General features: G+C 41.0%; 1 protein-coding gene across 5 annotated transcripts in view; it reads right to left on the bottom strand.

Moving 5' to 3' along the window:
- The window catches only part of robo3 (roundabout, axon guidance receptor, homolog 3 (Drosophila)), a 155,806-nt gene that overhangs the window by 67,704 nt on the left and 63,844 nt on the right, over window positions 1-24,258 (bottom strand). For 4 of the 5 annotated variants that reach the window (XM_019364085.2, XM_019364086.2, XM_005454563.4 and 1 more), the window contains exon 2: window positions 1,142-1,468. In XM_019364085.2, coding sequence (XP_019219630.1) covers window positions 1,142-1,468 — 327 coding nt within the window. Of the gene's footprint in view, window positions 1-1,141; window positions 1,469-15,446; window positions 16,021-24,258 lie in introns of those variants that run through there. The other variant, XM_013274187.3, reaches the window with a different exon arrangement.

Genomic DNA, 24,258 nt, shown 5'->3' with positions numbered 1-24,258 from the left:
ATAATGATTTTCTAAAACTAAAGACAATAAGCGAATCTAGCAGCAAAGATTTAATTGGCTCTGCCCAATCTCACTGTTCACAGGAAGCATGATGACGGGGAAAAAAATCAAGAGGTGTTTGTTGCGAAACCCATCTGACAGGAGATTGTTGTATTTTAAGGATCGAACATCTGCTAGTGAGAAGCTGCCAACTAACAGTGGCCTTTGGTCCCCTCCCTGCGAGACAGTTTTTCAGCTTTCCTGTCCAGTGGCGACAACTGTTATCTCTGTTGTCGGAGCTAGCTGTCATCTATCTACATTAACAGGCCTGGTCACAGAGGCCTGGGCAGTGGAGGCTGGAGAGAAGGGTGAGTGGGGCTCTGGGTAAAGCTGCCAGGAGATCTGACACCAAGGTCAGGGGTGGTGTCTTAAGTTAACTCAGCCAAGTGAAAGCGATGATAAGAGAGCAGAGTGTTTTGAAGCTTCCTCTGCAAACCTCTGCTTTTAAAACGCAGCTAATGTTATTATTCTGTGAGTTTTATCTGTGATTTCATTCATTTTTACTGAAACTACATGATATTTGACACTTGTTATGTGGACTGCTTTTCTCAATACACACTATATTCTTTTGTTTCTTGTTGCCTCTGCTGCTTAGTATTTTGCCGAACCAGCAAAGCCCCTCTGCTGTGGAACCAGCTCCCAGTTTGGATTCGAGAGAGAGGGGCATTCCCTACTTTTAAGTTAGACTTTAAAGGGCTGGAACCTGTGATCCAATAGGCTCAGGCAGCTGGGTGACTTCTCGTGACGCACTCTTTTTTTCTGTCTTCCCTCACCTCCCAGCTAACAGATCACAACAGATGGTTGCCCCCTCCCTGAGCCTGGTTTTGTCTGTTAATGCCGAGTTCGTCCTTCCCACCATCGCCCAGTGCTGCTCATAAGGAACCATCCTTTCTCTTGTGCTATAGGCTCTTTAATTTATAAAACACTGAAATCAGTGTTGCTGTGAACCCACGCTAAAACACACAGATACACCAACACACACTAACACAAGCGCCACACACCAACACACACTCACACAAGCTCCACACACTAACACACACTAACACAAACACCAACACACACTCACACAAGCCCTTATAGCAAAAACATCAAAGACACTTACTTGCCACTTCCAGCGATGCATTGCGACTGACTGCTTCACCCAAGTAGTTGCGCGCCACACACACATACACACCCTCATCAGGTTTGCTTCGCCTTCCGTGTACAATTCGCAGAAAGAAGAGGGAACCACTGGGTAATAGCATCCTGTGGGACCGAGGGTCCTCTCGATCAGTCTCGACCCGCTCTCCATCTTTGTACCATTCCACCATCGGAGTCGGACGCCCCTCAGCCTTACAGTTGAGGGTAGCTGGCTCCCCCTTGGACACAATTAAATCAGAGGGATGCTCTACAATCCGAGGGGCGGCATCCTCTAATCTGGGTCGGGATCCTGGTGGAAAAAGACACCAGAGGAGAGACGAGTTAAAGACTACATTTGTGGTGCATGTTTTATCGTGATACAGCCAATGTCATTTGACACGGGAGAACACACATGCTGTGTTCTCCCGTGTCATAGGAACACAGCATCTGCTTAGTCATTAATGCCAAATTATACAAAAACCTCATTTCAAGGTACTGAACTGAGTATAAGCAGAAGTTTGTACAATGGGAATACCGTAAAACTACATTGGTCACAGACTATGGATGTGAAGAGCATGGTTACAAAAGCATACCAGTGGAAAGGATCACACCTAACGAGCCTAAAAGTCCTCAGCCTTTTTTTTCCTTTTTACATATTGGCCACTGCACACAAAAGGCAAGTGGGCGGCAAAACTTGTAAAAACACACTCAGCTCGCCTATTTCCAAACCTCTTGAGCTGGACTGCAGCTGAACTCGTCATTTTATCACCAACAACACGACTGTGTGAAATGAGCACATAATGTTACATTTCAAGTATAACTCGAGAGGACGTGTGAAATTACATGCTCTAAATTCAGCATCTATAAAACTAAAAGCAAATCCTTGAGCCGTGGATGAGAAGCATGAAGGCAGTAAATCGCAGGAACCACTCTGATCTCAAGCTGATGAGAAAGTAGGCTGACTGAACCGCGCACATACTAAGATACTGAACACGTATAATCAGCTCTGTACTTTACTTTCAAAGAATGCTTTGCTGAGTGGTCTCGACAGGTGTTTGGGGTTCAGGTTTGTGCTAATCTGTCCAAATGTATTGAATTCTTGTTCAGAGCTCTGCAAGTTTTCTCTTTCTTTTCTGAAAGCTGGATTGAAAGACAGAAGCAGAGAGAGATTAAAGTGGGGTAACTCCCCAGGTTCTTCTACCACCTCCAAATTTTGCTCTCCTTTGCCCAATAATCAAACTTACTCCCGAAAAAGTTGGGACAGCTACTAATAAATCCATATTTTTTTTAACAATAAAACATAGAAAACATGTCAAATATGTAAACCGAACACAATAAATGCTGAAAGGTTTATGGAAGTTTAGGATCAACATATGCACCTATCTATACCGCATACTGTGTCTATTACAACACCATGGCATCGTGCTGAACTGCCCTGCCTGCAGTCCAGACCTTTCACCAGTTGAAAACATTTAGCACATCATGATGTGATCTGATAACGGACAAGAACAGGACAACATTCCAGCAGCTGGTCTTCTCAGTTCCCAGACTTTCATAGACTGTTGTTCAAGTGGGGATGCTGTTCAAAGTCACATTGTTTTTCTCTGTTTAAACATTTGACGTGTTTTCTGTGTTTGAATTTAATCCAAATCATTACATTCTGTGTTTTTTTGTTTTTTACATTTTAGACAATGCCTGATTTTTTATTATTTTTTTTAGAATCGGAGTTGCAAATGATAGCATGACGGTTGTGCTGTAATGTCAGAAAAGCAATAACACAAACTCAAAAACCACGAGGCACAAGTGAAACATCACCTTGGAGAGCAAACGAAAGCAAGAGAAGAGGAGGTGCATCATCGTCGGTGTTTTTCAGACGCTTGTGGGATTCATGAGTGTATTTCTGATTTGTCTTGCCTCACCACTATACTAGCAAGCCGTGCTGTTTTGTAAATTATAGGAGTGCTGCAATGCTTAGCAATATCCTAATGTTGAGCAGTGTTGTCTTTTTAGAACATTCACAGCAGGAGATTAGCCCGAGCGCTGTGCATATAACAGGAAAACAGAAAACATGAATTGCTGTTTATTTTTTAGGAGCGTTGCAGCTGAGCTCTGGACTGTAGTTTTATTCCACACCACTGATGCCATGATTGCTCAAATAAGGCTTTAATAGGTTTTGTCTAAATTGCTTTCAATCGTGAAAGCTTTTGAGTAAATTTGCGTGTAAAGAAGACTGAAAACGAAAAGCAGACAGAGCTACAAGCGAGCAGATAGTGACACTGTTGCATTTGGACGAATCTTTAACCCATGAGGTGATCAGCTCCCTGTGCTCATCCTTTAATATTGAGAGATAGCTTAAAACGTGCCTGCAGCATAGGAAAGTTGTAGACGATGTGCTGCAGGGTGACAGAAAAGAAAGATCGCTACAATAGTTCATCCCACAGGTGCATGGATAAAAGGAAGTTCAAAGGTTAAGACTTTCTGTCTGATAACGTCTGATAAGAAAAGCAGTCAAAATTCTCGCCTTCAAAGCGACAAATCCTCAAGAAGGTTTTGGGGGATTAAAAACTCCACTAAAGTGCTTTTTGCTGATGGGATATAGAGTACCATATGACAGTCTTGCTCTCGATGAAATTACATTCAAAGAGATAGGAAGCTCAGGATAGGAGGAAAATGTGCAAAAGCTTTGAAGTTGCTTTTAGTGAGATTCAAATAGCAGCTGGGAATCTGTGTGCCAAGCACTGAAAGCATGACACAAGATAAGGATACACCTAAAATTACATTTAAAGTACTGTTACTTGTTATCTTGCATCAAACATTACCACTTTCTTCACATTTCAGTTGACTAAAATGTTTTTACAGTCTTAGTTTTTTGATGACTTTGAACTGGGGCTGAAAGTGATTGTATTTTAATTCAAGAATTCATGATAGTCTAATTTATACAAACTATTCCCCAAAAAAGCACCTTGTGACGGAAAATATAAGCCTGAACTTGCACTGATCAAATTTAGAATCAGCGTTGACGTTTTCTGTGAAAACCCAAATGGAATTCTACGCTGCAGCACTACCAGAGAAAACTTTTGATGTGAAGGATTTCTAAAAATGAATCAAATAAAGTAATATTGTTAAAAGGTTGCTCTTCTGTCGAACACTAACAGAAAACAGTTGTCATTTGGTTAAGTGCTCTCTGACCTCCCTCAAGGCCTCTGAGCTGTAGACTGTTCATCTAATAGCTTTAAGGTAGTAGCATCGTGGCTGAGCTGAGCCTGTCTGATCGGGGATATCTGGAGGGGGGGGGGGTGTCTGTTGTGAGAACTCAGCAGGGCACAGCCTTTAAGAGCTGACTCATAAATTTTACAGTAAAAGCTGCTTGGAACAAGTCATGTGGAAATGTAAAGCAAAAGCTTTTAAGGAGGACGAGACCATCATGTGCGACTGAGCTAAATATTATCAAGAGAACGTCCAAGTTGCAACCACTGAAGACCAACTCTTGACAGATAACACGCCTGCTATCCACAGCAAAGCAAGCTTGGAGAAATGATCTCTCTCCCACTGTAGCAATATGTGGGATGTCACACAGAAATCTACGGCTCCACTGAAAGGATGACAGCAAAATGTCACTGCAGCCGGGAAATGTTCCGCAAGTACTATGGAAAAATGTCATTTTCTCAACTTCTACAATACCCACATTGATTCCGACATAAATATGATGTTACAGAAAGGCAAAATGGTTGCAGATCAGCATAACAGAAAATGACTATACTGCTATGCATACAAGGATATTTGAATTTCTAAGGCAAGCAGCACCGCTCAGCTACCGAGCGAGCGTAGACATATGGTATGTAACGGATAAGTGCAAGGCTGGAAAAGATGAACTCCAATCAGGTTAAATGGACAGTTTGGAGTCTCGACAGTCTGACTGCTTGTCTTGAGAAGACTTTCTAATAGGAACGTCGGGGCCCTCTGAGGACCTATTAGCTCCCATCCATCGTGTAATACAGCAGGATGGCAGCAACTCTCAATGATACATGTGAGATAATAAAGCCACAGGGATGCTCTGGGAGTCTATCCTGTGAGAACTGCAGTCTGGTTAACAGAGAGTGAAGAAAAGATGCAATACTGTCTAAATTGTCAAATCAAAAACAGATATTGTGTGAGAGTTCCTGTTTAGATCCTGTTGCGAAAATTGTTTTTATTTCCTAATTAAAAAACTGGACAAAGAAATACAAGAAATGCAATATGAAACTTTCTGCAGCTTTGCAGTCACCACATCCCACCTACGGGAGAAACTTCTAGAAATTCTCATCACAGCTAAAGAACAGGACTATTGGCAAGTATGAAATATGTAATGCTCTACAATGTAAGGATAAAGGCTGTGCAGTGTTGTTTTGTTACACTGCAGAATGAAGGGCAAATTTAGACAAAGAGTAAATTCTTGGGAGTAACCAAGGAAAAGTCAACAAATTAACATGTGGATATAATCTAAGTGCAAAATCTCAGGCTCCTTAATGTCATCCTCTCCAAAAAAGAGCAACGAAGCACAGGTATGGGCAACGGTTCATCAGTAGTAACATTTCTGGCAGACTGAGAATTGCAGATTGAGCCCAACCAATACATTAGCAGGGGCAATATATAAGATATCAGCTATTTGCTGATATACTGGCCTCAGCACATAAAGAAGAGACACACCTTATAAGCACGTTAGAAGGGTTGATATTGTTCACCAGAGGGTCCAATAAAATAAGCAAGTAAGTAAAGTAAGTTATCGATTCACTTGTTGCAAAGATAAAACAACGTTATTTTTTTTAAAATTGCATTATCATTTTACCTTAGTAAGGACTTGTAAATAACCACACTTGACAAATGATTTGAGTGTCTAAAAGATTCAAATCAGGTTTTTAACTCACCAAACGTTCGGGTCAGTGTTGATCGTATGTCTGTATCAGCTGACACTAATCTAGACCAACCAGACTTTCTAATATTTCCAATCATTGTTATCTTTACTTCACTTTCTGCAAATATCTCTCAAGACTATGTCTGAAAAATGTCTTTAATTGAACTGTTTCTGATGCATGAACTGTAATTTTTGTGAGAAATGCTAATCAGCAAATCTCTCATCTATGAGGGGAACCCCCCCACCCCACCCTCGCTGCATCTACAAACTCATTAGCCTATAGTGATAATGCTGGCAGGGTTGTGGTCAATAGCAGCTTCTGGTAAACCTAGTAGAGTTTTTCTTTTTCAGGTTTAATCAACTACAAATGTGCTACAGGTGAGTGCCTATCTATCTGCATTGTTACTACATCACAGTAATTCAAAGAGCAGATAGTTGTCTTTAGTCTTTAACATAAAAATTTAAAGTAAATAAATGGAAATAAATAAATCAGATCTAATTTTTTTACATGTCAGTATGTTAACATATATGTTATTGTGTATTTTGAAATTTTAGGAAACCTGTTGCATTTGAATTTGCCTGCCACTTAAAAATGTTACTCCCTTTACATTCGCTTCTCTTCTGTAGCACTAGCTATACTGAAGCTCCACAACCAGAACATCTCTGGATTGTTGATGAGTGGGTACAAATGATGTTTTAAAATCCTTACGTCTATAGGATTCTCTTTTATGTGTTATTGTTCCTTAAAATTTGGATTCAAATCGGAGTGGAAGGCGGACAATGACGTAGAATATTAACTCTCCTCAAATGCGCTAAACTCAGGATAAAGAGTCTGTTTTAAAAATGTGAGCAGAAAATAAGGATAACTTTCTCAAAGTGTAGGAAGTAAAAATCAAATGAATTCAGTCGCCTCGAGACGCTTAAATAAATCCTCAAGTGCAGGTACCAAAAAATAAAACACTTAAGTGCAGTAACAAAGTATTTGTACTTCAGTACTTCCCACCACTGCTTATATACTTACAAACAGTTAAGTCTGTATATATTTATATCATTCCATAGCCTTCCTTCAGCTGTAAAGTGGGATGATACAGTAACTTGATTCTTACTTGGTGTAACTACAAAGCTGCTTATTCCAGGAAATAATTCTTCCTATTCAGCATGAAATTTCCCTCCTTATCTGATGAATCTAAAGTGCCAGACTCAAAATCCAAGAGCTCAGCACAGAAAGCACTCTGTATTTAGAATATTTAAATATATATCCTGAAACATCAGTAGAAATGCATTAAAACTTTCAAACAACTTCAATGATTTTCACAAACAGTGGGAGTGAATTAAACCCGTGAGGGTGACGGAGAAATAGCGAGGACAGCGAGTTCACAAAACAAATGAAAAACTGGGAAGAAAACAGCCGAGGGGAGCACCGACCACCACTGCAATGTCCTTTCTGTAATGGAGCCTGAAAAAGTACAGAGCTAGAACTTTGTCTCATCTAGTACAAGAATAAATGTCTTGGTGTGTCCTGTGCTTTTAAAACGAGTACAAAAGAGAACCCACAGATATCTACAGTTGATTCCGAGCCCCAATCCTGCCTTATTGCACCACAAACAAAAGAGACCTTTCATCACTAAGCACATTTACTTCTTCTTAAATGATAAAAAAAATCAGAACACCCAGTAACCCGGTATCTGTCCAAATGGTACAAGACTGGGGCTGAGAATTGATCTGCATTTGATCACCGCACCACTGGTATCTTTCAAGACATAAAGTAGAAGGATATCTATTCTGTATCTTTCAAGAACACCTGGGCAATTAATTGAAAATGAATCAAAACTAATTCAGAACCTGAAGGCAGATTTGAAGGCACATCACCCATTGCTGACAGCATTTTCCAAACACAGATGGTACAGTGATAAGTTGGTGGTCAGACTCATGCAGCAAATCCAAGAAGGGTCCTCATTTTGTCTGATATTTGTACAAGGCTCAATCTTGAGGTCAACACAAATCCTGCGCTGCAGCCATAAGTACAAGCTGTCTCCAGCATGCAGCCCACCCCTGAGCCAACCACAGCGACTCACAGAAGGTTTCAGCGCATTGGTGGAGCGTGAATCCAGTCCACAAGTCAAATTATAGGACACACAGAAAACAAATATTATATTATGGAAAACCGTGTAAGGAGCTCTGAAACGCTGAAACGCTAGTTTCAAATCAAATTTGATTCAAAAAATCTAAACTACTAATAAAAACTAGAGCAGCAAGCTGAAATCATGAAATTTAGAACATTTCTATATGCAAACAAAAAAAAGTATAATAAATAATAGAATAAATAAATTAAAAAAGGATCAAACTAGCCGATAACTGAACTTCTACCAATGGCCTGATCTGAGTAATCACTAACTGTTACACCTCACTTGTATTTGTAAATTTCATATTATAAAGCGCTGTGAAAATGCAGCAAGGCAGTTAGGTATAAAAGTTCTATTGAAATAGATAACATGAGTAAATGTAACACTGTGTATGTATCAGAAACGTTTGGTTGACGAAGGCCTTGGAGGGAAAAGGACATAAAACGTGGACGGCACTCCGGCCCAGCGAGTCTTCCAAACCAGACAGGCTGAGAAATGCCTTTCATTTCAATGTGAAGGACTTGCAAATAAATCAGAATACTGCAATACATCAAACACTGCATTCCTTATCGCTCTGTGGTGATTTGTGGTAAAGAAGACAGATTAACCCAGCCTCTGGCTTAGCAAGTCAAATTAAGCCTAAGATGAGCTAACCCTCACACTGCGCTCAAGATAACCGAGCTTCCCTCCATGGTCTGCTCCTCCTGGTTAGAAAAAGTCTTTCTGTTGAAATAAAAGTACCTCTGACTGGCTAACAGGAGGAGCGTAATAATCTTTAAAGAGGGAACAGAGGAGTGAAGAGGATGCTGTAATTCCTTTTCCTCCCTTATTTTTCTTTGTCGAGATTTCTTGTCTCCACCTTCTATTTACTGAAGCTGCAGGAAGTGATTTGGAAATGTGCATTCAGAGTTAAACTGGCAGCAGCGAACGAGGCAAGCTGCAGTTTTTTCCTCCAGCCTTGTACTCTTTAACCCTCTGGGGAACATAAAATGAAGTACTTGCATGACAATACAAAGTGCCAGCCATAAAGAGACAACAGCTTTAACTGAGCCTGTGTTGATCCTAAGCATCTAAATGAGTGGGGTCAACTTTGGAAAAGGAACTTCTATGTTTTTTATACTGTCTCTGCTGAGGCCGTGAACAGTTTGGTGTGAAAGCGGCCGAAAATGCTTCGTCCTGCTCGTTTCTTTGAAAAGCAGTGATCATGGAAATGTGAGTGAGAATGGCCCTGTGAGTATAGCCTCTTCCTCTGGTGAAGAGACTGTATGGGCTGGATGTTCGTGCAGGCTGACCAGGCAGAAGCTAGAGAGCAAAGTGCATTTTCTGCTCCAAAAGGAAGAGAGCATTTTCCCACTAAAAATGTTCCTGGTGGTACAACATGCCTGAGAGACTAGGAAGTTGATTAAGCTTTGATTCACTTACACCTACAGAAACGAGACTGAAGGGCTGCAAAATGCCTTAAAAATGGACATTTCTACTGTTTATTTTGAAACATACTTCAACAAGACTTCACCTGACATTCTGGTATGAATAATCATAATAATGTGGGGGATGTTTCAGCTAAACTATTCTCTCCAGACCAGCATCCTTCAAGTTATCACAAACCTTGTCAGTTGGAGCTCCAGCAGCCCGCTGGTACAAGCATCGATTTTGTTTTCCGCTCACTCCACCAAAGCGGTTTCAAGCTTTGAAAGAAGAAGAGAGCAGCAACTGTATTTGGTGACTGAACTCCCACACTTCATCCCATTTCACTGTAAGTGCTCTTTGTGATGAGTGCAGAACGGGGGTAGGTGGGTGGGGGGTGGAGATGGTGCGGGGGGTGGGAAATATAAGCATGGAGATAGTTAGTGGATGGTTTGGCTCCAGAAAGGCTGTATGATGATGGCACGATTGTTCATTATCTCTAATTATCTGTCCATTAGTGATTGCTGACGAAGGTGCAGTCTCTCAGTCGTGTCAAAGAGGAAATCCTCGAGGGGACTCCAAGACAGGAACAAGGCTGGTTGTGGGTGGCCAAACACATCAGTGAGGAAATGCCACTGGTTTCCTGTCCCACAACAGCATATTTCAAGATTAGCCCCTATTGGATGCGTGTCCCCTTATACAAACAGACACAAATGTGCAGGCTGGCTGCTATCTCTCTGAAAATACACATCACACCACACAGCATTTTGAGGGAGGAAAGGGTCGAGACAACGACTTCCTGAAGAGGATCCACGACATCACTAACATGACAAAAGTAAACTGTGGTGTGTGGTTTGATTTTGTTCTACTGACTCTTAGCTTGCTAGTCAAACATGAAATAATCTACATGGAGAGTGTCTGTATTATTAAAAAAACCAGCTCATGATAGCAATTAGCTCAATCATATATGAGACACATTTCCAAGACCCTTTATTTAAGTGGTAAAATGCAGCCTTGACGTACTGATGAGGACATTTCAAGTAACACTGGTCCTGATGTATCATTAAGTCATGAAGTGGAAAAACTGTAAAGAGCAAGAGCTGGATTAACATCCATCTGTTGTCACTTCTATAAGTGCTACCAACTCCAAAGATTTTTGAGGTGAAGGTAAGGTGCCTATTAAAGAAATCAATCAATTAGGCATAGCTATCAATCACCCATCAGGGCAAACAAAGTCCTCCTATCCCCAACTCGATGTGTGTATCGACACCGTCATCAGAAAAAAAAGCTGTCCCTGTCAGATTTTTACCTTGCCATTAAATCATCAACAGTAGCTGTCAGTTTCTGGCTACTACGGCATCACCTTGACACATCCGTGTAGAAAATAATCCATTATCAGGTGGCTTTTTCTCATGCAGAGCTTTTGAGTGCCAGACTCACAAATATATCCACAGCACTGAGTTACTGCTCTGACAGCTGTGGCAGTACCCACGGGCTTTTTCTTTGACTCTCCAGCAGTCGGAGTTATGTCACTGCTTCAAACATCGGCAGATAATATAAACAGGATAAACATGAAATCTGATTGGCTGCTTCACCAGTCAGATTTCATGATGACCTCACCCTTTATTAGGCAGATAGTCAGACACTGAAGCGATAAAAGGATGAGGAGTGTTAGTGTTTGTAAGAACAACGCAAACACTGCTTAATCATCCAGGTAAGGAAATCCCATTAAGTTGAATGTGTTCATATGGGAGAAATGTTTTGTCACTCATCCAAGTGACTGAAGGTCAGCACCACTGACTAACAATGGGCTCAGATTCATGTCTCACTGCCAGCCGGAATGCAATTCGCACAAACAGTTATTATGTTTAAGGGAGAATGAGTTTTTCACAGAGGGCAGGTAGGTTTGGATAACATATTTCCCTTATTAAGTGAAATGATTATTCAAAAACTGTACTTGGGATATCTTTGTCTCTCTCTCTCTCTCTCCCTCTCTATATATATATGTCTGTGACAATGTGTGTCTACAAAAACCTAAGGAAGGAAGAGGGTTGATTTCATGACACTGTACGTGTCTGCACACATACGGGGGACACAAATACAATCTGAGGGGAAAACTTTAGACACTTTCGAATCTTTTTTGGTCTCACTGCGGTGAAATACTTGCTATTTCATATTATTATTATCTATATGAAGATTTTTTTTTCCTGTCTCAACTCTCTTTGGGAAAATGCACACACCAAATGCCTCTTTGAAGCAGGCAGACATATCGGATGTGTCCCATTTTTGCGGGCACAGAGGATGCAGGAGGCCAGCCTCTCTGGAAGTTGTCAGATGCTGCGTTTGGCAGGGACTTTTTGACACAGCGTGTGAATTTATGCATGTCACTTTAATCATTTGCTAATGACAGCGATGAAGACCGCAGTGACTACGATACAGAAAACAACACCTCTATCACATGAAGTGTCCAATAACAGGCTGCACAAGCAACCCTCATGGCACAATACTGTTTTGTCTCCTTCTGTGTTGTGACCAGCTTTGCCTAAAACCACTGAAATCTAATGTTGAAGCAATCCATCTGTCTGCAGCCCAAGGCTGGAAGCTTAGGTATACTGTGTTGGGCCCTAAAGGCAGTTGCACTTGAGACCTTCAAGGAGTAGGGAGTGCTAACTTGTCCTGTCAGCACCTGCTGCTAAATAGAGATGAGTTTAAGTCCTTTCCCTTGATGCCTGATGAAGAAGGAGCTCAGTGTTTGTTGATTTTGCCTCGCTGTGGTAGGAACATGCAGCATAGATAATAAGCAGTGCCATTAAGAGAGGGAGTGCAAGCCTTAGTTTGCAGATGAACGAGCGAAAACACCCCACTGATATGTTTACAAAGTGTTTTTATTTATTTACTACAGACCAGTACACAAATAACTTGTTATTAATGCATCATAAGGTGTAGTCAATCTGATGCGTAATGCATATTTGGGACTGTGAAATTCTATTATCATAGGTACACACATAATGAGCGGCTGTTCAACGACAAGCATACGCAAATTCACCTCATGTTTATTTTAGCATTACTTATTATTCATTTCTAGAACTGCTTGACCAGCAGCTGGAAAAAAGCGAAACTACTCAAATAAGATTCAGAGAGTGGATGGATGATTAACGCTGCTGATTCTGAGGTAACAGGAGGAGGACGTTTAGTTCCCTGCTCTGATTTTGAGTGTTATTTTTCAACTGGCGCAAGTTAGGATCTTCTTGTAGCTTGAATGCTATACTGTGCCTCATTTCAGTGGATCATGGTTGAATGTATTGACAGCCTAATTGATCTGTGCAGAACAGATGGGCAGGCAGGTGGGGGGAGGAGGAAGGTACACTCACTGTGTGAGTGCGTGTTTGTTCTCGGAAATGACTACAAAGGTTTTTGTGTCTTTTTTCTTTCTGCAGAAAAGAATGTTGTCAGTATTCCAAAAGCAAAAACAAAATGAGCTACTGCATATTGGAGTGCTGTTATGAGCCATTCCAGTCGGCGGTGATGACTGTAACATATAAAAATAACAAAGTAAATCTGGGTTTACAATGTGGAGTGCGGCTGGTAAAAGTCTCGCGCTGGGCTTCCATCTGAATAACCACCTAAATGGAACGGTGCTATCTCATTTTCGAAACACTGTACTGATTGCTGACTGCCAACAGAATTCACAAGAACTGTTTTGTATCAGTGCCTATTAGTACGTCCATGGGTTTGTGCAAAAAGCATTTTTCAAACAGCACATTCATCTCTGTGGGACACATCTTAGAAACTCGGAAAAATAAAAATACACATCTTCTTTTTACTTTCAGTTTAGTCATTCACGTGGTTTTGGGTTTAGAGTGAACTGGTCTTTTTGCCATAAGGACCCAGCGGTTGTTCCCCAACTTTAAAGAGGACTACTCAGACGTCTCAATGCAATCTCAGCTGCAGTTATAACTCCTGTCAAACTGTCCTTGATCAATCCATTAATCCCCTCCAACACCTCCTCCACTGTAACTCATTGAGGCTGACAGCATGCCTGAAAAGCCTTTTGCGCAAAATGCACAACTGCCAGAAACAGAAGAAAGGGTTTTAAACAATGGGCATCTCGGTAATTGTGCTATTTCAGCCACATTACACCCCACGGCACTTCCCTCCCTAAAGGAAATGGAGCTGTGCGCTCAGACTGTAATTACAGAGTGGTTATCTAGGTTTGGTGTCGGCTTTTTCATCTGGCAACTAGTCTGGTGAGGACATCCACATCGCAACAAAGCAGCTGTTTCCAGCTCCTGCCTTGAAGTCACATCAATAAAGTACATTGTAAACACATGAGTCACTGACAGTCATTGGAGAAGAGTTTCCTGAGGTCATCGTGGTGACTGATAGTGACAGCGGTGATTGGCAGATTCCAGTGTCATATTACTGGAAAAACAGTCTGAGACCAGACTCTGTGACTCTGGCTCCGCATGAACGGCCCCTTCACACGAAGACGAGGGATGAAGAATCATTCCTAAACTCTCCTTCATTGCATCTTCTTCTCTACACATATCTGTGCTGGCACTGATCTGAAGCTTCATCTTCCTTTTAATCTATGCCACTTTGTATAACAGTGTCAGAGTGTGACAAAAACACACATTTAAATGTAAATTTACCGACGGCGGAAAAAAAGGCTGCCGCTAAAAACAGTACAGTCGGTACAGTTCGCTTTTATTTAACTCACCGTGTGTTTGCTAAAGTGAAAATAAGCAGCTTTAATCCAGCCTTTATAGTCCCAGAGGAGCATCTGGAGTCAGTGAAGGAGCACTTTCACAGATGCTGAGTTCATAGGCAATGTTTACAGGCTTGTAAAAGGGAGCCTCAGCAGTGGGGCTGGGCCCAAAGACACCACACTGTCACAAACTATATCATCCCACTTGCATCAAAAAAAATTGCTTTAGTACATCACACATGGAGGTTCATCTGTGCTGAACACAGACATGTATGTATGTTGACAAAGAGCCTGTAGCCAACTGGCAGCAATTTCAGTTATACACGTGTGATTGAGGGAGGATCTGAGGATCCAGCAGTCTCATTTAAGCATGTCTCTATCATCCCAGAGGTGTCTGATGTCTACAAGAAAGAGCCATAGTATGACTCGTGGTGTGCGTATGTGGCAGATTTCGCTTCTGAAAGCTGAAATCAAAAGCACCATATGCATACGTCTGAAGGCAGAGTCATGAAACAACAAAAGCCAATATTGTGCATCATACATTTATATCCAGGGATCCGGTGACGCTTAAACCTACACTGTTTGGTACTCTCCACCACACAGACTGGGACACAGAAGAGCTGCTTAACATTTTACATGCAGCAGCAGCTGGTAAAGGCTTTTTCCACCAAACCTTGTACAGTAGCAAGAAAGCATGCATTTTTTAGCAGTGCTGTCCACAGAGGGACTCAAACTTTCAACCCTCCCACACTCACTTACAGTAGTGGAGAAGGAACTGAAGGGTTTTTGTTTCACAATTGCATTGTGCCCATAAAATATGTTCATCTAATGGGCCCAATGCTGGAGATAAATGAGGCAGCAAAGTCAGATTTCTGTGGGGAGCAGATGCTGGTGATAATCCAGTATCCCCTGGGCAGGTCACACAGTAAAGCTGCATATGGGCAACTCTGCTGTCTGTTGTTCCTAAGTGGCCTTTTAAGTGACATCATCTAGGAGGATTACTCACTTATGCACAAATGCTGACATAAAGGGGGGCTTCCTACAAGATCAGCTGACTGATGTGAAATAGTAACTTTGTAAACTTTACATAACGGACATTATACAAGTGTTTTGTTTGTTTGTTTGTTAACTATAACCACAAAACAACCAATTTAAAACTTACCATATGCCAAACTTCCGAGTGCAAATACAACCAGTAAGGGAACCAGAGCCGGACGGTACTCCATTATACAAATGTGCACATAGGTAGATAAGGTTGGTGGCAGTCTTCAGGCTGTCCAGCAGCAGCAGCACTTATAATTTCCACACAGACGCACAAATGAGCGCCAGCCTATGGGATGAAATGTCAGCAACCAGCAGCGGACTCCGCAGGCAGCATCTCAGCCGCTCTACAAATAAACCACAAGTTCAAACTTTAATCCCTCAACGCTTCTGCAAAATCTGCGCTTAGTGTCGTACAAAGCAAGCTGCAGGTGATGATCGGAGGGGCGGCTGAGAGTGAGGGGAAGGCAGCGCCCGGTCAATGAGTCCCGTTTTTTCCTCTTTTTGTTTGTTTTTAACAGAGGAGAAACATTCATCAGGGCTTCCTCCTATAGAAAAACAGCCCCAAAGTAGCCGGAGTCATCGTACCGGGAGGAAACGTCCACTTTGTTAAAAGCTCAGCTCCATGTGTGTCACTGCTCCGTCCCTCTCTGCCGCTCCGCCACCAGCACTGAGCCTCAGCAGCAAACAGTGCGCTCCCGGAGCCAAAGCACACCACGGTAACAGAGGCCACAATGGCATTACCGGCTTCCGCTTGTGCTTTCAAAATAAAACTCTGATGAAGCAACCTGATGCAATGCCTACGGCTATATTATAAATTGATAAGTTAGAAAAGCATAGCTTTAAGAGGGCAATCTTTGGAAAATGAGTATTAAAAAACATCTGTGTTAATGCCAGTGGAGCCTGTATCTCATGTCTGCGGCAGATCTTGACAGACCTAACAAAATGCGAATGATTGGTTACAGAAATCATTCAACCTGTCAGGATTTTTATGCACCACATCTAATAGTTTCGACTCCGGATTCGGGATTAGAACGGTCTATCTATCTATCTATCTATCTGCAGAGAGAGAGAAAGAGAACCTACACTTCCTGTTTGTTGTTATCTTTTTTTTAATATTATATTAACAAAAGTACATCTAAATTAAGCTTTCTGTTTTTTCAGTTGCGACAAAAGCTCCAGCCTGCTGTAACAGTATGCTGAAGGCAGACTCAGCATGCCTCCGGTTCATCCTTGTTTAACTCCGACTAACTTTACCACTCCAGTGCCATTCTCTTAAAGGGCCAGTGCGCTCAATTTCAATGCGTATGTTGCGGGAGCCTCTGAGGGACCTTTACAGTTAAACCTTTTCAGGCTGTAATGTTCGTACCTTCTAACCAACAAAACATGATAACACCATGACTAGTTAGTCATTTATGTTAAATTCAGATTGAAATAAACTTCAGGAACTTAGAGACAATTATAATAAAATAGCAAAAGTTACTAGTGGAAATATTTACTTGTTTGTTTTTTTTTTCAGCCATTACTGTGAGTGATTACTCAGTGTGCTTGATATGGACATGAAAAGTAGATACGGTTCGTGTTTCGTCAGATTGTATTTTGGCTATAATTGTAACTTAGATGAAGATTAGAGACGAGTAACCAACACAGAATCCCACAAGTAATCCAAACAGTTTAGTACTTTTTCTCTGTTGCTCTGTTTTCGTGTCCTCTATGCGCCGGTAAGATGTTTCCCACTCAAGCTGAGAATTTTCCTAAGCATTGAGAAGACGTCACCATGCTGTTCAAAAAAAAATCCAGATGTATAATATGCAATCAAAAACAGCTTGGACACTTTATCTTACATCTATATAGTTATATATGAATATTTTGCATCCTCGAATATGCCATGAAGAGCATGAATGCTAACGTACTGCTGCAAAGATTCATGATCTTTGCATTCATTCAGAAACCACTTTTTTTTTTCTTAAACTGAACTCATAATACTCAATGAGGCGCAAATGTCAGCTTTTATCTCATGGCTGTTATCTAACCACACAGGCATAAATGATTTTGGCAATAGTTTGAATCCAAATGCAAATTTCTCTTACATGTGTACGACCTTTGATTGTGCCGACTGTGATGCTATGTATACAAATCAGGCGATAGAAATGACTCAGGCACTAAAAGATGCAAACAACCCCCCCACACTGCTGCAAAATGTCACTATTTATCTGAGCACAGGCTCTGCCTGCAACTGATGGAAAGCGAAAAGCAATATTACATGTGCCAGGAGATACGGCAAACTGCAGCCAATGAAACTTGACTTAAGAGCCACAATTCTGCAATAAGGAATGATTGGCTAGAGTGCTGTTGAGCTGAATAAATATTAGGGGTCAGAAAGACCTGGTAAACACACAGCTCTTGACATTTATAGAAATGCATTGAATGGTGGTTTGCATCAAGCTGCGCATACTAAGTTGAGCTTTAACACATTCTGTCTCGCTGTGTTCTCAGCATTGCATGAAACAGAAATAATTCCACATCAGTAAGGTCACAGTGTCTGCTGCAGAGGGCTGAAAATAAATTCTCTCTTTTTGGGTTAGCAGGAAAAATGAGAAGCAAGCGCCACTTAAACACCCCTGATATTTCTTTCATGTTTTATGCATGTACATGTTTAATTTAATTGCAGAAACTGATTAATTGAGCATTGCTCTGTGATTGAATAAAACATGATGAGGCCCTCCACTTAAACGCATTTCCGTTTGTCTGTGACTGATGCCGCTACTTTGGTGCTTTCATCAAACATTTGGCATAGCTGTCAGTGGAATCAAGCACTCCATGAATTCAGACTAATTATCCACATTAGGAACTGAATTACAATGACAGCCCATCAGTGTGGATTGGTGCTGTGCAACACATTTGCAGCTGAGCCGTAGACCACAAAATTTTGCCCTTTCCACACACAAAGATTTGTGTGTGGAAAGGGCATAATTTTTGCTATTCATTTGAAAGCATTGTAAAGGCCACGTAGAGTCAACTTTTGTGAAATGCCAGCATTAAAACATTTCCTGGCATTCCTGGCAGCATAGGAAAAGACGGCCTCTATAATATATGGAGGCTAATTGATGGTTTGGTTGGCAGGAGACTTTTCATTGCCCTACCTCTAGACCAGCCAGTGTTTGAACAGAGTCTCTGGAATCTACAAACAATAAATGTGAATCCAAATAAAAAAGAGTGTTTCCACAGTTGTTTAGAACAGATCCACTAAAAGAGTTGAATCCAGCACATGGCAAGCACGCTTCAAGACAAAAGTATCATCATATTCAGTAAAGCACCGGGCAGCTGAGCCTACTTTATAAATAAACTAATGACTTTAAGTGAAAGCAGCCTATGATGTATGAAGGATCTTTTTTCCCCCTCTTTTGGCCGAGGTTGCACTGTTTCTCCAGGCCGTTTAACTGTTCCACTCTGAATGGCTTTCAAATGCCTTTCAGAAGAATGAGAAATATCAAGTATCCCCCAAACATCAATTTATGGAAACCAAATAAGCCTTTCAGACCAACGTACCACACACATATCATTTACATATAAGCTCCAAAATAATCAAAAGGAAAGAGACTTGTTATTTAAAAGTCTATTCATTTATTTAAGATGAGACAGAGCTCATTTTGCATGCATGTGTGATGCAAACAACAAACTATCAGTGCTTTGTCATTTTAAGGAAAATTAATGTCTTGCACTTATCACCATGAAGGGTTTTCTAAAGAGTGCTTTCAGTATATGAAGCCATCCCAATGACATCGAGTAGTTGTGGAGACGGATTAATGCTTAAAAAACATACAATTTCTTTTGGCTTCATCCTTCTTCTTTAAGCAGCATTGTTGTAGGTGAAACCTGTGGCTCCATGATTCATGAAGTGTCAAAATGTATTACTTCCTGTCCAAGGATGTCTATAGATGTGACTGACTTTTTCACCTCTGAGGACAGAACAATAAATGACCTTGGAGATGTCCATTAAATGGAAAATGACATATTTTGTTCTTTCTTTGTGTCTTTTAAAATGGGGGGGTCATTTTAAGGAGACAGTACATGGCTGGTGCAGGACCACTCTAAGTACAATAGGTGGATTTATTGTTGTGTTTTTAAAGAACGCATCATATTCATCATATGCATTGTGTTCCAGTTTTCCACTTTTAGATTTAAACAAATAAAGACACAGTAGACATTGAGACACTGATGGTACCAGTCCACATAATATGATATTCCCAGGGTGTGGCTGTGTTTTTGAGTTGAGCATTCTTATTATATTTTGAGTTGTGCTGCCAATTACAGTTTTTGTTGTACTGCTTTATTGTTTAACTTTGAAGGATAGTTTTGCTTTGCTTTTTTTTTTTAACCTAGTTTTACTTTTTGCTTTTTAAATTAGTTGCATGTGTACTTTTAGTTCTTTGTCACATTATTTCACAGCCTTCCTCCATCTCTTGCTCTTGGGTCGTCTCATCTAATTTCATGACCTTTTGATGTAAAGATGGAGCGCTACACATGGCAAACCTTGGTATTTTCTTTTCTCGAATTTGCCAACATAATTTTCTCCTGTTCGTTACTGGAAGGCAAACAAGATTTTCCTTATTTTCGTGCTTAAAAGACCATATGAACTGATGTATTGTTCTTCCCACAGAGAAATGGCCAACATCCTTTACCAGAACCACTTCCTTCCTGCCTATAAATCACCATTAATGTATAAAAACAGTGATGGCAGTGCTGATATTGCTGGGAGTGTTCAAGGAGCAGTTTTGCATGCCTACAATTACAAGAGCTGATAAAGCTGAGGAAGAGGGAAAGTAAAAGTCTCTCAGATATATACGCCCACAGCTGTTGATGTCAGAGTAGCCTTCTGTGAATTCATTGGCTAAGTGCAAATATGCAAATGCTTAAAATAATTGCTATTTAGCTCCCCCAAACTTGAGCTCTGATTTAAAGCTAAAAATGTTTTTTCAACAATGCAAGTTCATCTTTTAAAGTACCTTTAAAACCCCTGAAAGGCTAACCATGAGAGAACAATTTAAAGTTGGAAACAGCCACTGCTAAACCATTAACAAAACTTGAAGCAGAAAATAACAGAATATTAAGATGGAATCAGTGGCACACTGCCTAGGAGACACTCTGTACATTCTGAGTCACATGCATATGCCCCTATATCTGATGATGCAGCAGAGCATGGAGAATAAGTCATTAAGACTATTGCTTATAATCTCAGTAGGCAGACGCACGCATTCGTGTTACCTTGAAATGCCATTAAATGCTTATCATCGAGACATTTGAACCATTGAACCAAGGTTTCTCCTCCATTTCTAGTAATAAGACCCCCAAACGTCTGCACCTTTTTTTTAAACTCATGGTGGGTAATGAGAGGACAGCCCCCTCAAGAGGATCCAATGAACGAATTCTAGTATAGATTAATTGATTAGGAGGATGGCGCTCTAAGATGACAATATATCTCTTTATTGATCTACCTTTCAATGGGAATAGCTGTTATCCAACCTCCCTCAGGGACGAAAAGAAAAAAGAGGAAAAAATACGAGGGGGAGGTGGTAAAGCAGTCCAGCTATTAGGTGGGCAACTAATTTCCTGTTTCTCTTGCTGACTTTTCTCAACTTGGATTCAGTCCCACAGTGTGAATAAAAGGAAATATGGGCAAGAGATCCAGTGGATTGCCATCCAGACTAGAGCTCTATTGTCTCTCTACTATCTCTGCTCCTATAAGAATCCACTTCTTTATCTCCACTTCTTCTCAGAGACCTCTTTCTTTGCCATCACTCTATATTGAGAGCACCCCCACCCCTCACCCCAACCATTAATTTCAGGGCTGTGAAGCGAGACACACCTTCTGCTTTCTCCAACGCTCTCTGCATATATACGAACTGATAGGGGTGTATGAGAGGGCTGGGCATCCCGTCTGTTTGCCACCACACATTATGATGAGACGGGCAGATTGTGGTGTCAAAGCAAACATTAAGCTCTTGTTTATCTGCTGGGGTTAACCATCCAGTGGGTTTCATATACTGACTGTATTTTGTAATGAGTGAGGATGAGGTTTGGCACTTGTACTATAAGCTGTGTGGATGTCTCTCTGAAGACAGTAGCTGAATGGGTCACCAACAGCAGAAACTGGTTATGATGAAGGACCAAAATGGGTAATAAAAGCAGTTATTTTGAATGACGGACAACAATTTTGCATTTTATGACTTGGCTGTCCTTTCAATTTGTGAGATGACGAGGACATGGAGGAATCCTGAATGTGTTTGTATTGGCACTAAGCCGTAAGAGCTTCAGCAAACCTTGTAATATATTACAGCATTGGTGTCACTCTACACTCCTCTTTACTTAATCTCTTCCGCTGGGTTTTGGAACAGCCATGGCTGTAGTTTAAACCATGGTTTTCTTTTCTTGAGCCACTGATTCCTGAGAACACTGGAGAGGTGTTTTGAGGATTGATGTTGCCTCTGATGCATCACTTTCCTCACTGACAGGATTGAAACATATTTCCTTGGTTTCTAAAATGTCTGGAATAAAATTCATCCTATTGTTACTAAAAGATGTCTTATCTTTGACACATCATGAAATTCATTTTGTTGCTCTCTCCTACACAAAAACAAGCTCGCTGCTCCTCACTTTGTCAAAGCTGTCTGGTGTCTATATTTCTGGTTTGTTGTCTCCATTGGCTGTGTAGCAGAGACCTCCTATGTCCCCACCTGTGGTTTAGCTGAGAGAGCTTGTTGGTATAATGGCAAGTAATGAATGGCATTACCTGACCTGACAAGACTGGACTTACTATGATGTGGTCAATTTTAGAGCCAAAGCTTGTAGTAATGGGTGTTGTTCATGACTTTAAACTGTTGCTGTTCTTTTATTAATACATTTAGTAATATATTGGCAAATAAAGTCATTTCTGTTTCTCTACTGAACAATGCCATTTTCACATGACTGCAGTATAGGATTGTATGAAGTTACGCAGGATGCTACTGTGCCCGGCCTCTGCAGTTTTTGGCAGAAAATGCGCACCTTGTTCAAAATAGTCTTTTTCTCAGGCACCAAGTGGTGTCAGGACAGAGGGTCAGAGCCCACAGCCGGCTACCGCACTGTGCTGCTCTGTAATTTAGCCTCCTCTGCTTCCCCACCCCACAGAGCTCCCATCCATTCCTTTCCTCTGAGATGAAATGACTCTTCCAATTCTCCCACTCTGCACTGGGGCTGCGAGGTGGCAGGGTAGCGGGGAGGTGGGTGGGTGAAGTGGCAACTGCAATTATGGCCCTCCCCACAACACACATACCCTAGAGAGCCTGAACAAAATTGTCTCTCCTCCACATACAAGCTCTTCCGACTCCATTCCTTCTCTCACCTGGCGTTAACAGGCAGTCCCGGCCTTTCGTACCAGCTATTATGGTGTGTGACAGAGGCCATTCATGCCTAGCAGCTAGCTGCCTTATTTTCAGTCGGACTACATGAAGGAAAGAAAAGGCAGTGATTCAGCAACATGCATAGTATTTCCAACTAGCAAAGTACTAGTAATTTCAGTAATTTCAGTTGGATATTATTAATTTAACAGTCTAAAAAGGATTTAAAAAAGCTTATGAAACCAATTTTGCTGTAAAGAGAGCTGCAGATCACATCTTTCTAAGGATGCAACCAGGAAGCCAAAAACAAAATCTGTGAGACTGAAATTAGAGACTACAACCTGAAATAATTTGCCATTTCATACTCCTGTTTCATCATATCCACTTCCAGGGAGCAGTAATCACACACATAGACAGATCAGACAATGCTAGATTTTGCACAGTGATTACGAACAGACTGCCAGTCTCCTGCATTGAATTTGACCCCCCATCTCACTGGCCTCCTGTGGAGAGGTAAGCTAATATTCTGTTATTACTTTAGCTATGTTTCATGCAAAATAATCCATTATATTTCCAGGACAGAGCTGTGTTGTCTGGCAAATTGGAAAGGGAAAGTAATTACACCATGAATACACACAGCTAGCTCATTTGTTAGAACCGAAAATTGATCTAATAAAGCAAAATAACACTCACAGCAGACATTCTCATTTTAATGGGAGATGGCAAACTAAAGCACAATGCCGAGCGCATACAATATCACAGTGGTCCACTAAAAGTGTAGCCTTTTACTGTTTGCCAGTCCTAGCCTCCAGTGACAGATCAAATAAGACTTGTAAGTATACCTTCATTGTGTCAAAGGTCACTGTGAATGAAAATGAAAGAGCATGAGAGCACATGTGCAATCAGGAGGGAAGATCAATGCTATTCAGACCACTTTGGTTTCAGACTGCAGTGCTCACAGCTGATTGTGGTCTTAATGCTTTCTTTGATTACATTTCTTCAGGTTTCTTCATCACAAATAAAGCTCTGAATACATTTTGGTTGTTTTTGTAACTCCTGCAGTGGTTTGCTGAGATTAGTGACCCATGAGTTTGAGATTCTTTACTTTTTTGTAAATACATCATCTGATATTTCATTTAGAAACATTCCCATGAAAATTTGGCATACACGTGTAAATAATTCAAAATAATCTAATACTCTATCTATGAAGATACTGTACATGAGCTTTACCTAAGGTTAGAGATGAGCAGAACCGTTCGAGCTGTTTTTAGAAGAACACTGGAACAACTCCTTCCAGACCACAAGACAATACTGTACAACCAAGCATTTCTGGATTTACTGAGAACAGTCCCACCAGAAAAAGGACACACGGGTCAGAGTATTTTCTTGAGTTTGTATACACCTATAATGTCACCCCTCATTCTACCACTGGATACTTGGCCTATTTTCTCTATTTTCTGTTATATTGGGTAGAGTTCCAGCTTCCAGTTGATCAGACAACAGACTGGGCTGTTTGTCAGGATGCATGGATGGCTGGGAGGTCATCTAGAGAAAGAG

Source organism: Oreochromis niloticus, linkage group LG10 (genome assembly GCF_001858045.2).
Source record: "Oreochromis niloticus isolate F11D_XX linkage group LG10, O_niloticus_UMD_NMBU, whole genome shotgun sequence".
NCBI lineage: Eukaryota > Metazoa > Chordata > Actinopteri > Cichliformes > Cichlidae > Oreochromis > Oreochromis niloticus.
This window is presented reverse-complemented; position numbering and strand designations above follow the sequence as displayed.